Source organism: Limulus polyphemus, unplaced genomic scaffold, assembly GCF_000517525.1.
Source record: "Limulus polyphemus unplaced genomic scaffold, Limulus_polyphemus-2.1.2 Scaffold11183, whole genome shotgun sequence".
Taxonomy (NCBI): Eukaryota; Metazoa; Arthropoda; class Merostomata; order Xiphosura; family Limulidae; genus Limulus; species Limulus polyphemus.
Window position 1 is genome coordinate 1 of NW_013676793.1, and position 12,484 is coordinate 12,484.

The 12,484-nt window shown below is 31.6% G+C and overlaps 1 protein-coding gene across 4 annotated transcripts in view; it reads left to right on the forward strand.

Moving 5' to 3' along the window:
* Positions 1 to 346: 346 nt before the first annotated feature.
* LOC106476671 (very-long-chain (3R)-3-hydroxyacyl-CoA dehydratase 2-like) overlaps positions 347 to 12,484 on the forward strand; it is a 14,775-nt gene continuing 2,637 nt past the window's right edge. For all 4 annotated transcript variants that reach the window (XM_022380475.1, XM_022380474.1, XM_013937308.2 and 1 more), the window contains exons 1-3: positions 347 to 534; positions 5,349 to 5,466; positions 9,351 to 9,464. In XM_022380475.1, the coding sequence (XP_022236183.1) occupies positions 455 to 534; positions 5,349 to 5,466; positions 9,351 to 9,464 (312 nt within the window). In that variant the 5' untranslated portion in view covers positions 347 to 454. The remainder of the gene's footprint in view (positions 535 to 5,348; positions 5,467 to 9,350; positions 9,465 to 12,484) is intronic.

Below are 12,484 nucleotides of genomic sequence, written 5' to 3' on the forward strand. Positions count from 1 at the left end.
ATTAACACACGGAGACGTAACAATATCATATACAATGAGCCAGACGTAACTGCAAATATCACTAGAATTTCAGATTAATTTTGTCTCCCTTCCTCCAGTTCAGCTAAGACCTTTTTTTGGTTGTAACAATTAAATCTTTTCAGATCTAATTATGATTAACTTTTTGGGAAGAGAAGTTTTTTTTTTCTGCTTGTGGGAAAATTAGCGATAACTTTAAAGATTTTAGTTTTACGTCAAACATTATGAGAGAGATTGCACTCATCTGAAAGGCCACTTCACACTTTATTTATTTAAAACAAGTTGCTACAGGTGGCGCTAGTTATACAACAGTTTCTACAAGCATTCGAAATCTACACGAGTACATGTACCAAAGTTTAGTTCTATCAGGTATGAGAGGGATAATACGAAGAACTTGATTTAATAAATTGTTTCTCATATTAATACTGTTACGAGAATGGCTTCTGAGAAGAAACGCGGGCCAGGAACTCTTGGAAAGTTATACCTGGCCTTGTACAATTTCGTGCAGTTTCTTGGGTATGTATGATTTTGTTTATTTTGCAAGATCTTAAACTAAAACTAAGAGCTAAAATTTATTTTAATTTTAAATATTATAAAGTTAATGCTACTGCGAGTGCTAGATTTCAGTTGTGATGTATGAACGTCAGACGTGGTTTGGATAGCACATGGGGCGGTACTGGTAGGCTTTACAACTTGCGAGATGACTAGGGGAATATGATTGAGGAGTACGACTGGTGCTAGTACTAGTAAATAAGTTTGTACAAAAATGAATTTGTTGGATAGATCGTAGTAACAGTATCTCTTATTTCATCACATATAGTTTTACAGTACTATTGGCAATTATTACTGGTGACTGGTGTTTAACTTTAAATCAAAATAATGCATTCTTTGAAAAACTGAGTATAGTTTGTGTGCTTTTAAATTTTAAATTTTTTACTTGATCTACTCTTTTGCCTAACGAAACACTTGAAACGAATGCTTGGTAATTTAATGTCATACAAAATACATTCTTAACCTTAGTTTAAATATTATTATTATTATTTTTTTCTTTTAACCTGCCTTTAACATTTTTTTTTCTTGTATCTATGATCCAGAGTTTGAAGTTGAACTCTTAAACCTAAGTACTGATATTTGTTTACAAACCATTCCCAAATGATGAACGATGATAAAGAGTTCCCATCATACAAAAATGAACGAAATATATAAAGGGAAAATGGCAAATTGAAGCCCTCATATCCATAATATTAAAAAGAAAATATTTTAATGTAACTTAAGTATACCTCTATGTACTTCCACAAAAATATAAATAATCACTATAATGATAATTCAAACAAACTGCACATATCACTATAGGGGCTATACACAAATTATAAAATAAATTCACAAAAAGTAGATTAAAAAATATCTCACTAATACCAATTTTGAAAACTCCCCTTTTCATCCATTCTGTGGTACATATATCCAGGTAAAACTGAATTTTAAAAAGGCACGGTAAAAGTAAAAAAAAACTATAAATCAGTTTTTGTATTTTCCATAAATTACAGTTGGGAGAAAACGTATTATGTGAGTTTCAGTGCCATCAGATCACAACTTGCATTCAGTACGTTTTTATTCTGTTTCATACAAATATAGAATTGCAATAATCAATGAGTCTGTTGAGTTAATATTTTTGGAAAATTAAATAATAGCAACTAAACAGTAACACCATGAACTAAACTTGGTCAGACAAAAAAATTAAGCAAATGCTAAAATTAAAAATGTTTAGTGCTTTGAATCACTAATTACATATTTTTTTATTCATCATGTTAACTGATTATTAGGTTTTGTAATGAAAGTAGTTGTGTTATCATTTCAGAAAGATGAACATTTTCCTTGTAGTCTTTTTTGTGTGTGAAGTTTCTGATAAGTTTCCTTATTCATAGTTGGCCTTTAAAATAAATGTAGGTGTTATATACTTGACTGCACAATTTTTCCTGTTGTACAGGTGAAGTAGTATTGGCAGGTGGATTATTTAAGAAATTTTCTTCTTAGTAACTACATATTCAAAATTTTTTTTCCAGAGTATTGGCAGGTGGATTATTTTTAATTTTTTTTTCTTAGTAACTACATATTAAAGATTTTTTTTTTCTGGAGTATTGGCAGGTGGATTATTATTATTATTTTTTTCATAGTAACTACATATTCAAGATTTTTTTCCAGAGTATTGGCAGGTGGATTATTTTTATTTATTTTTCTTAGTAACTACATATTCAAGATTTTTTTTTCTGGAGTATTGGCAGGTGGATTATTTTTTATTTATTTTTTCTTAGTAACTACATATTTAAGATTTTTTTTCTGGAGTATTGGCAGGTGGATTGTTTTATTTTTTTTTCTTAGTAACTACATATTCAAGATTTTTTTTCTGGAGTATTGGCAGGTGGATTATTTTTTATTTATTTTTTCTTAGTAACTACATATTCAAGATTTGTGGGTTACAATCAGGGGTTTCAAGGGTAGTAAGTTTTTAACTTGCAATTGCTATAGGCCACCGGATCAGATAAATAATGTCAATTAGAAATAATATTTTGATATCAGGATTGCTACTAATAAGATTACTAATGCAATTATTGTGAAAGACTTCTTGCCTAAATGTTCCACTACTTAACTCTCTTTAGTTACGTAAAGATTCACCAATCCACTGATACATCATGATGTTTAGTCCCACTACACGTATTATGACTGCTGTTCTAGATTTTACAATACTTGGGCCCATCAGTACCAGTTGCTCCCCCGAGGGATATGTATTTATATACCAACATAACTGTTATGGTCATTTTAGGTCATAATCTCTTGCGGCATGTCTATGGATAAACACGGCCTCATCAAAACAATAGGTATTGAAGCATGGTTCCTGCATGCACCCTAGTGGTGCTGGGTTGTACATTAAAATGTCATTCCTCATGTTTTTTATTTGTTCTCTCAACCTTAGGCAACATTGTTATTGTTCAGAAAAGGTAAACATGCTTATATCTTAAAAGACATATCCGATTCTGTTTTGAAGCCTAATTTTCTAATAAAGAGGGAGATTTTATTTAATGATTTGAAGTCTGTCAAGGTGAGATTAAAAAAAATTGTTGAAAACCATGTTGATTTGCTTATGAATTACTCTCAGAATTTAAAAAAATAATAATTATTATAAGTGTAAAAGTAATCACTAGATAAACACTAAGAAATGTATATTTTAATCAGAATGATTAATATGACTCGTATATTGTGTTCAAATCAACTTGTATTATATATATCGTAGCGGAATAAGGTATCGTTACAGTTGTACAGTTGCTGTGAGTTATAGTAAACCTAAAATGGCATCCTCTGTGAGTGGGTCTATGAATATTTGATATAGAAAATCATCCTTGGGAAATCTGTCTTCCTTACTATTTAACTCCATACAATTCCAATACATATGGCTAAAATAATGATAATTGTATAATTAAGTTTGATGTTGTTCTACAAGTTGGGATAAAAATAAATTGCAATTCTCAATTTTTAGAAAGCCAATTTTGAAACCTTGAGACAATATTTATCATTAGGGAATTGGAAATGATGAGTTTAAAGGTGATGTGGGACAGATACAAAAAATTTATAACAAAAAGAATAACAGTGAAGATAACATATCAGAGATATAACAGAGAAAATTAGGGATAAATGCCACAAGTTCAATAAGTTTAAATTGACAGAACTATAGGAAAACTAGGGAGTTGGTTAGAAAAGAAATTAAGGAAATGCAAAAGAACTTATGAGAAACAGCTGGCTGATAATGTTAAAACTAACAATAAGGTGAGAAACGGCTGGCTGATAATGTTAAAACTAACAATAAGGTTTTTTTTTAAGTATGCCAAATGTAGACAAAATCTTAAAATGGGGATTGGGCCATTAAAGGATGTTGATAGGAATGTTTTTGTTGAAGACTATGAGGTTGCTGAACTTTTAAATGTTCTGTTTTGTTTTTGCAAGAGAATATTCCTTACCTGGATCATTTCCTCAGTGATAAGTAGAAAGATTGAGAGATTAAACATTATACACCAAGCCCAGGATTTTAAAGGTCAAAAAATCAAATATGTGTGCTTCTCTCTTTCATTTGTGGTCAATCAATAGACACTGGGAATGGTGTTGCTTGTGTTATGATGAGCCTTGTAGGTCAGTAGACACTGGGAATGGTGTTGCTTGTGTTATGATGAGCCTTGTAGGTCAGTAGACACTGGGAATGGTGTTGCTTGTGTTATGATGAGCCTTATAGGTCAGTAGACACTGGAAATGGTGTTGTTTGTATTATGATGAGCCCCGTAGGTCAATAGACACTGGGAATGGTGTTGTTTGTGTTATTATGAGTCCCGTAGGTCAGTAGACACTGGAAATGGTGTTGCTTGTGTTATGATGAGCCTTATAGGTCAGTAGACACTGGGAATGGTGTTGCTTGTGTTATAATGAGCCCTGTAGTTATTTTACTCCTTGAACAACCGTCAAATGTAATCTTACAAATCTGTAAAGTTATCCAAGGGTGATAGTATCATCACATCATGAAACAAGTCATTCCTTGTGTTCATCAGGATAAAATATTACTTCATATGTCAATTTTTTAGTACAATAACTAAAACTTCAGACTATGCCAGATGACAGTTTTTGTCCTTGCACTTTCTGATAGTTCTTTTAAAAATTCACATATTAAACCATAAATACTTAGAAAAAGGACTGATTTGACTCAACACAAACAAGTTTTTAGTTATTAACTCAAGATTTTAAAACAAATACTTAAATATAGAAAACAATCACAAAACTGATTCATTATTAGAGATTTATAGACAGCATTTTTAATAATTATTTGATCTAGCATAAATAATTTTCAACATTCAAACAAGAGGGAATCCCTAATAGCCTTGGCACTTGAAATTCTTTTAAGCAGTATTAGAGTAAATTAATCTATGAGACCCTTTTTTTCCCTTTTTATTAGCTATGTTTTTGTGTGCCAGCAATATCAAGCATGGGGTGTGCATGTATCTGATTTAATTTTATTACTCATCAGGATCTCTGCCAGCCTACCCTCAATTTGAAATTCTTTTAGGTAGAATTAGAGTAAATTAATTTGAGACCTTGGGCCTGGATAAATACGTCAATCGAAAGGGTTTGACCTCTTCAGTCCAAAACTGTAATTAGATTTCAAATTGGTTAAGAGATGATGGAGCTAATGTTTGTATTTGAAGAACTCAGAGACATTCTGTGAGTAGCTATGCTGCAGGTAAAAAAGTAATTTGGTATAAGTATATAGGCTTAAAAATGTTAATATCTTTGTTTAGGTGGAGCTACATTCTTCTGTTAGTGATCAGTTATACCTTCAGGAACAAGTGTTACGCAGGAGTTTGGAACTTTGTTCGGATCCCAGTCCAGATATTCCAAAGCCTTGCACTTTTAGAAGTAAGTCATGATATTGTTTTTCTGTGAAAATGAATTGCACCTTGGTAATGAAATAAGTAACCTTTGTTTGTTAGTTAACATATGACTGATTTCATTACCATTTATAAGAGCATAATCTTTTGAAATAAAGTTACAGTTTACATATTTTACATTTTATCTTGCAGCCAATATATTTGGAATAATCAAAAATAGTAACAATCGGAAATCATGATGGAAATATTTTGATTACTTGGATAGTTGGAATAATTGAAAAAATAATAATCAGAAACACTATTATTGATTAGTTGATTATTTTACATGATGATAATCAGTATTTGTCCAACTTACCAATAAAGCCTAGTCATTTTTTTGTATTACTTTCTAGCTTTGAGAATTTCAAAACATTTTTTCAAAAAACAATTGAAAACACGTTTGGTGTAGAATTTAATTACCGAGTTTGTCTTCCCACATTATTATAAAACTTTCTTAAGTTGTTAATCAGAAAGTTTATTTTATACAAGTAATAAGTTGTGAACACATTTCTTATACACACACAGTCACTAAAACTGGTAAGGCCTAACATAAATATGATCTCACAAAGTGGTTTTGTCAGTGAAAGGAAATTTGAAACAGTTGAGTGTAAAATAATTTAACTAAGCCTATGAAAAACATTTCATATTGTACTTCAACACCATAATTCAAATTAAGTGTAAAATGATAAAGCAAGCTTTAAAGAAAAACAGGACTGTAATTCCAGCAAAATATTAAAAACCAACCTTTTGTCATTCTTATGATTTCTATATAGATCTCTGCTTAACTGGAAGTCATATTGCCTTGTACAGTTGAAAAGAACAAAAAAATAATTTTTGTTACTTCTTTAGATCACTAACCTATGACCTGTCAAAGAAGCATAGGCAATTAAAACACATCATGACATCTGAGGTTGACAAATAGTGATTGGCTAAATTCAATACAATTACACTTCTATTAAAGTTACAAGGTTCAAGTTAGTGCTATTTTATTCAAGTATTTAGACTTTCCTCCAGTCCTCCAGTGTGACAGTGGTAAGTTTATGGACTTACAATGCTAAGATCCAAGGTTCAATTCCTCGCTGTGCTCACAGCAAATAGTCCAGTGTGGTTTCTTTGCTCTAAAGAACAAACAAACTTTCTTCCTAGGCCTGGCATGGCCATGTGATTAGTACACTCAACTCACAATCTGCATGTCGTGGATCAAAACCCATCACCAAACTTGCTTGCCCTTTCAACCATGAGGGCATTATTATGTGCTTGTCAATCTCAATATTAATTGGTAAAAGTAGCCCAAGAGTTGGTGGTAGGTGATGTTGACTAGCTGCTTTCCCTCTAGTCTATCAATTCAAAGTTAATGACACTTAGTGCAGCTAGCCATTGAGTAGGTTGGCTCAAAATTCAACAAACAAAATATTCTTGTAGTTGTCTATAAGTTTCATATTGTTCTCAGAAGGAAAAAAATTAGGAAATTCACAAACAGTAGTATTTTTATTGGGAGTGAACTGAAAGTAATCCAAAATTGAAGTTCACATTTTTTTAATGTATAAAATTTAATTAGAGTTTTTTTTAAAATAAATTTCAACTATGAAGTTGTTGTTTTTAATGTGTAGAAGATTGACTACAGGTTTGTTTTCTACAATATTTTTAATTCAATGATACAGTTTTGCCCTCAAGGAAGAATGCACTCAACTTAACCTGGAATTTCAATATAAATCATATTAACAGTTTTCTTTAATATTCTCCAAATCTAACCAAGTTTCAGTAATTCCCATTATATCATATGCTTACACTTCAACTTCAGCCTTGAACTTATCTGTTTTGTTCCTCTTATTCCTAGCATTAGAATAATAGCAATTACCTTTAAATATGACAGACTTACTTTTAAAAATTTTACTTACCTTTCTATGCTCTATTTTTTTTTACTTAAACTCAGTATTGCCCTCTCTCTCTCCTCTCAGTTTATTTATTCCCAATCTTCCAAACTCCTTCAAGACTATGCAAGTTTATTTTACCCTGAAAACCAGCCCACCTGTTGCTTTAAGCATTACCCTTTAATTTAAATCCTGAATCCTGCTAATAATTTGTTTTTGCATGTAGTATTTGGGAGCATTCCCAAAGTTCCAAATGTTTTTCTGTATTCTTATTAAGCAACTTACTAACATCACTCACACCTCTACATGCATTCTTGTTGTTGTCAGCAACTAAATTGTCAATATGTTTTATAATTTCTTTTACTTCAGCTCCTGGCAAGCAGAATCTAGTCCCAATATTCTATACAAATAACATTATCAGTATACTCAATGAGAGAGTAAGAGGTGTTAAAAAGGGGATTCACCTCTCTCATCATAATACCTTCATCTTCCATGTATTTGTTATGATGTTGGTGGATTCACTTGATGTTCTTTGAAGATTTCAATAGCAGTCAGTATGTGTCATATGGATGATGAGTGGATTGTGTGACAATCCTCATCGATGGCTAGCCAGTATTGTTATTTTATAGCTACACTTGAGGAATGGCACTAAAGTAACCTTGGGTGTAGGTGATAAATTTTATAGACTTTCTGTTTTAAAGTTTTGGCCTTCTGAAACTTTTTTTAGCATGCAGAAGTTATGTATAAGCTAGTGTTTCTTATAATAATGCTTCTTAAAAAAAACTTAATAGTTTCTCATATTTATCTGTCTTGATATATGCCTGTATCTCTACGTGCATATATTTATTATTTTATGGATTAATGTAATATTTTATGATACAACATTCTTTAAAGTTTTGATATTCCAAAGTGTATTAATATTTGTCTTCTACTGTTCCTATAGTCATATTATTAACTTGGAAATAATTTCTAATATGCATTGTGAAAAACTGAAATCCATAAAGTTAAGTGTAACATGAAAGAAAGATCTTTTACCACTGCAACTTTTATAGAACAATGATGCAAAATACAAAAATAATGTGTTAAATATATTTAGAGGTGACGATAAGAATGACATTCAGAAACAATAATTATGATGCTTACAAATTTCTAATACAGTAATCCCTTGATAGCTCGGAATTTGATATAACTCAGCATGGCTACAGTCCCATATGTTCAGAGTTATGAAGGGATTACTGTACTTGCACATCAGATGTCTTTATTTTTTTTTTATCAGATTCACAGTAAAATACTAAATTCATATATTGGGTAAGATATATTTTACTTGTAATACGTTACAACTATTCTTAATCATGGCTTAACTTGCACATATATCTTAATAAAAAGTAGTATTTACCTAATATATCCTGTTTTTATACATATTATAGCAAATATTTTAAAGAAAAGGCTTTAATAGTGTTATGATGCAGTTTTTCTATACTTTTTTTAGGATGAATATCATGCTTCAGTTATTTGTAATATACCACAACCATTGGAGTTCTTAATGATTTTAAAGAGATGTATATTTCTCTGGGAAGAATAAAACTGGTAATAAAAGTTTTGTTGATGAGAAGAGTAACGGGAATTTTCATCAGATTAGACATGAATACATGATCTGTCAAGTGTACAGCAATGAGAAGAGTAACGGGAATTTTCATCAGATTAGACATGAATACATGATCTGTCAAGTGTACAGCAAATCTATAGAAAATGTTTCAATTCATAGGAGTCTACATTGCTTTGTGATCAGAGAAGTAAATGTGAAATTATGTATTTAGTTACCAGAACAGTAAGTGTGGAATTCTGTGATCAGAAGAGTCATACATAAGTTTTAGTGGAAATGTAATTTTTTCTTGAAGTTAAGAAATGTTTTGTCTTCTGTGTTTGTGTTACTATTTTCTGAGCACACACACATAACTAAGCTAAACAAGTGTTGTCAATTCTTTTTTTTTTTTACTTACAGGTAATACACTGTTTAGTGGGATTAGTTCCAACCTCAGCATTTCTGACCTTTATACAAATTGGATCCAGATTAGTTGTAGTCTGGGGAATTCTGGAATCTGTTCCTGAACCAGATGTAAGTTATTTAATTCTTTAGAGCATATTTATATATACATTTTTCTGTATGTGTGTAATTTCATAAGTTTGAGGTCTGTTTCTGAACCACGTAAAAGATGTCTTCCATGCTTTACACGTGAGTAATGTTCAGGATTCATTCCCATAACCAGATCTAAGTTGTTTTATATAGGCTGTATATACATGTTTTATGTTAGCAATGAATTCTGGTGAGTTGTGGAGTCTCTTCCCAAACCAGCTTTTGTAGTTATAATAAGTTATAGTCATTCTTTGAATTACATTAATGTTGTTTTCTGTAGATGTAACGGAAGCTTTTATTTAGTGTTTAGTTATGCTCTGGATCTGTGTTCTAAACCAGTTTCAACTTGTTTGTAGTCTAGATGAAAAAAAACAACAACAAAATGTTAAAGTAGGCTTTGGAGTTGTTCTGAACTGGTTGGAGTTTATTGGATATTTATAGTTTCAATGTAAACAAAGCCTCTAGCTCTGTTAAGTTTTAGAGCTAGTTTGTGTATCAGGTACAAGTTGTTCTTTGTCTCAAGATGTGAACAGTTTCTGGTTATGGTAAGTTTTGGAGCTAGTTTGTGTATCAGGTACAAGTTGTTCTTTGTCTCAAGATGTGAACAGTTTCTGGTTATGGTTAGTTTTGGAACTAGTTTAAAGAACAACTTGTACCTGATACACCTTGAGACAACCAGAAACTGTTCACATGCTCCAAAACTAACCATTAGTTTAAAGAACAACTTGTACCTGATACACTTTGCCTCAAGATGTTAACAGTTTCTGGTTATGGTTAGTTTTGGAGCTAGTTTGTGTATCAGGTACAAGTTGTTCTTTGTCTCAAGATGTTAACAGTTTCTGGTTATGGTTAGTTTTGGAATTAGTTTGTGTATCAGGTACAAGTTGTTCTTTGTCTCTAGATGTTAACAGTTTCTGGTTATGGTTAGTTTTGGAACTAGTTTGTGTATCAGGCACAAGTTGTTCTTTGTCTCAAGATGTGAACAGTTTCTGGTTATGGTTAGTTTTGGAACTAGTTTGTATCAGGTACAAGTTGTTCTTTGTCTCAACATGTGAACAGTTTCTGGTTATGGTTAGTTTGGAACTAGTTTGTGTATCAGGTACAAGTTGTTCTTTTTCTCAAGATGTAAACAGTTTCTGGTTATGGTTAGTTTTGGAATTAGTTTGTGTATCAGGTACAAGTTGTTCTTTGTCTCAAGATGTAAACAGTTTCTGGTTATGGTTAGTTTTGGAATTAGTTTGTGTATCAGGTACAAGTTGTTCTTTGTCTCAAGATATGAACAGTTTCTGGTTATGGTTAATTTTGGAGCTAGTTTGTGTATCAGGTACAAGTTGTTCTTTGTCTCAAGATGTGAACAGTTTCTGGTTATGGTTAGTTTTGGAACTAGTTTGTGTATCAGGTACAAGTTGTTCTTTGTCTCAAGATGTTAACAGTTTCTGGTTATGGTTAGATTTGGAGCTAGTTTGTGTATCAAGTACAAGTTGTTTTCTTTGTCTCAAGATGTTAACAAGGTGTCTAGCTAGTTGTGGTGGTGATATAAAGAATTATATTGGTAATTTTGTATTCTTTGGTCTGGACATAAGCACTAAGTTTGTAGTTCATGTAAGAATGACTAGTTTTCTTAAACAATTGATGTTGATGTAAGTTAAGTTTTTAGTAACAGTCAATAAAATATATTTATTGTTTAGAGCAGTGGTTCCCAGACTTTTGGTAATCAAGGACCAGTAAAATTTCAAAAATAATTTTGGGAACTGACATTCCAAATAAAATATCTGTTAATTACATACCTAAAATAATAAAATATTTACAAAAATACAATTTATTTCGAAAACAAAAAAAGAAACTGTAGACTTAAGTAACTTTTAGTCATCAGACATTGAAAGAAACGTAAGTGTCAGTGTTTTCAACAGCCGAGACCCGTTGAGAACCAGTAGAAATTAAGTCAAGGACTGGCATTTGGGAAACACTGGTTTAGAGCATACACCTCCCCAACATCACTGTATATTCAAAAACCATTTTTCTAATATAGAAGATAATGACGAAAGTAAACATAAATACTAATTAAAAACACAAATCTCCTTATATACATGTGTGTATAACAGTTTTGTATTTCTGGGATTTGTTTCTAAACCGAGTATAATGGGTTTGTAATAAAAAATACCATGATACCTAAACTAAGTAAAAAAATGTTTTTCTCCAAAAGATATAGTCTTTAGGCTAAAGTTAAAATGTACTAAACTTTAACACGTAGTGAATTTTTATGTAGGTGTTTCTTACATAATTTCTATCAAAAAGTTATACTGTATTTTCCTGTAGATTTTTTTTCAGTTGTTCCTAGAAATGCATATACATTATTATTTGTGATAGTATTCTCCTTGCATCACTTACATGTTAACTGTGTCACCAAATCTGGAAAGGCTGGTTCATTTAGCTTTGAGTTTAAATTTATAACTGTTAAAAAGTACAATAATATGTGGATAAAACAACTGAAAAGTGTATTGAAACTAAGGTGATATACACTGAGTGGTCACAAGTGAATAGACACCTAATTTTTCGTCATTTAACTGATTTATGCTAACTAATTTGTGTTCACAGTGCAGTATATAAATGAAAATGGTCCACACACTAATTATATTGTGCTACAACATGCCTAGAACACAAGGTTCTCTCAAATTGTCAGATTTTGTTAGAGGAAGGATAGTTGGTCAAGCAGATGGTGGAATAAGTCAGCGGCAAATTTCGCAGAATTTGGGAATCCCACTTTCAACAGTCAACAGAATCATCATGCAGTTCAGGAAACACGGCAAGTATACAACTGAGCAGCGTCCGGGTTGTCCTGGTCCATCGGAGAGGACAAAAAGAGCTGTCAAGAGGAGCATTGAAATGGATCCCAGATTAACGACTGCAGAAGTGGCCAAAGTTGGTGGGATGAGCCCGAAATCTGTTCAACGGATTCTCCACAGATTGGGTTATCATTGCAGAGCAGCTAGATGGAAGCCCTT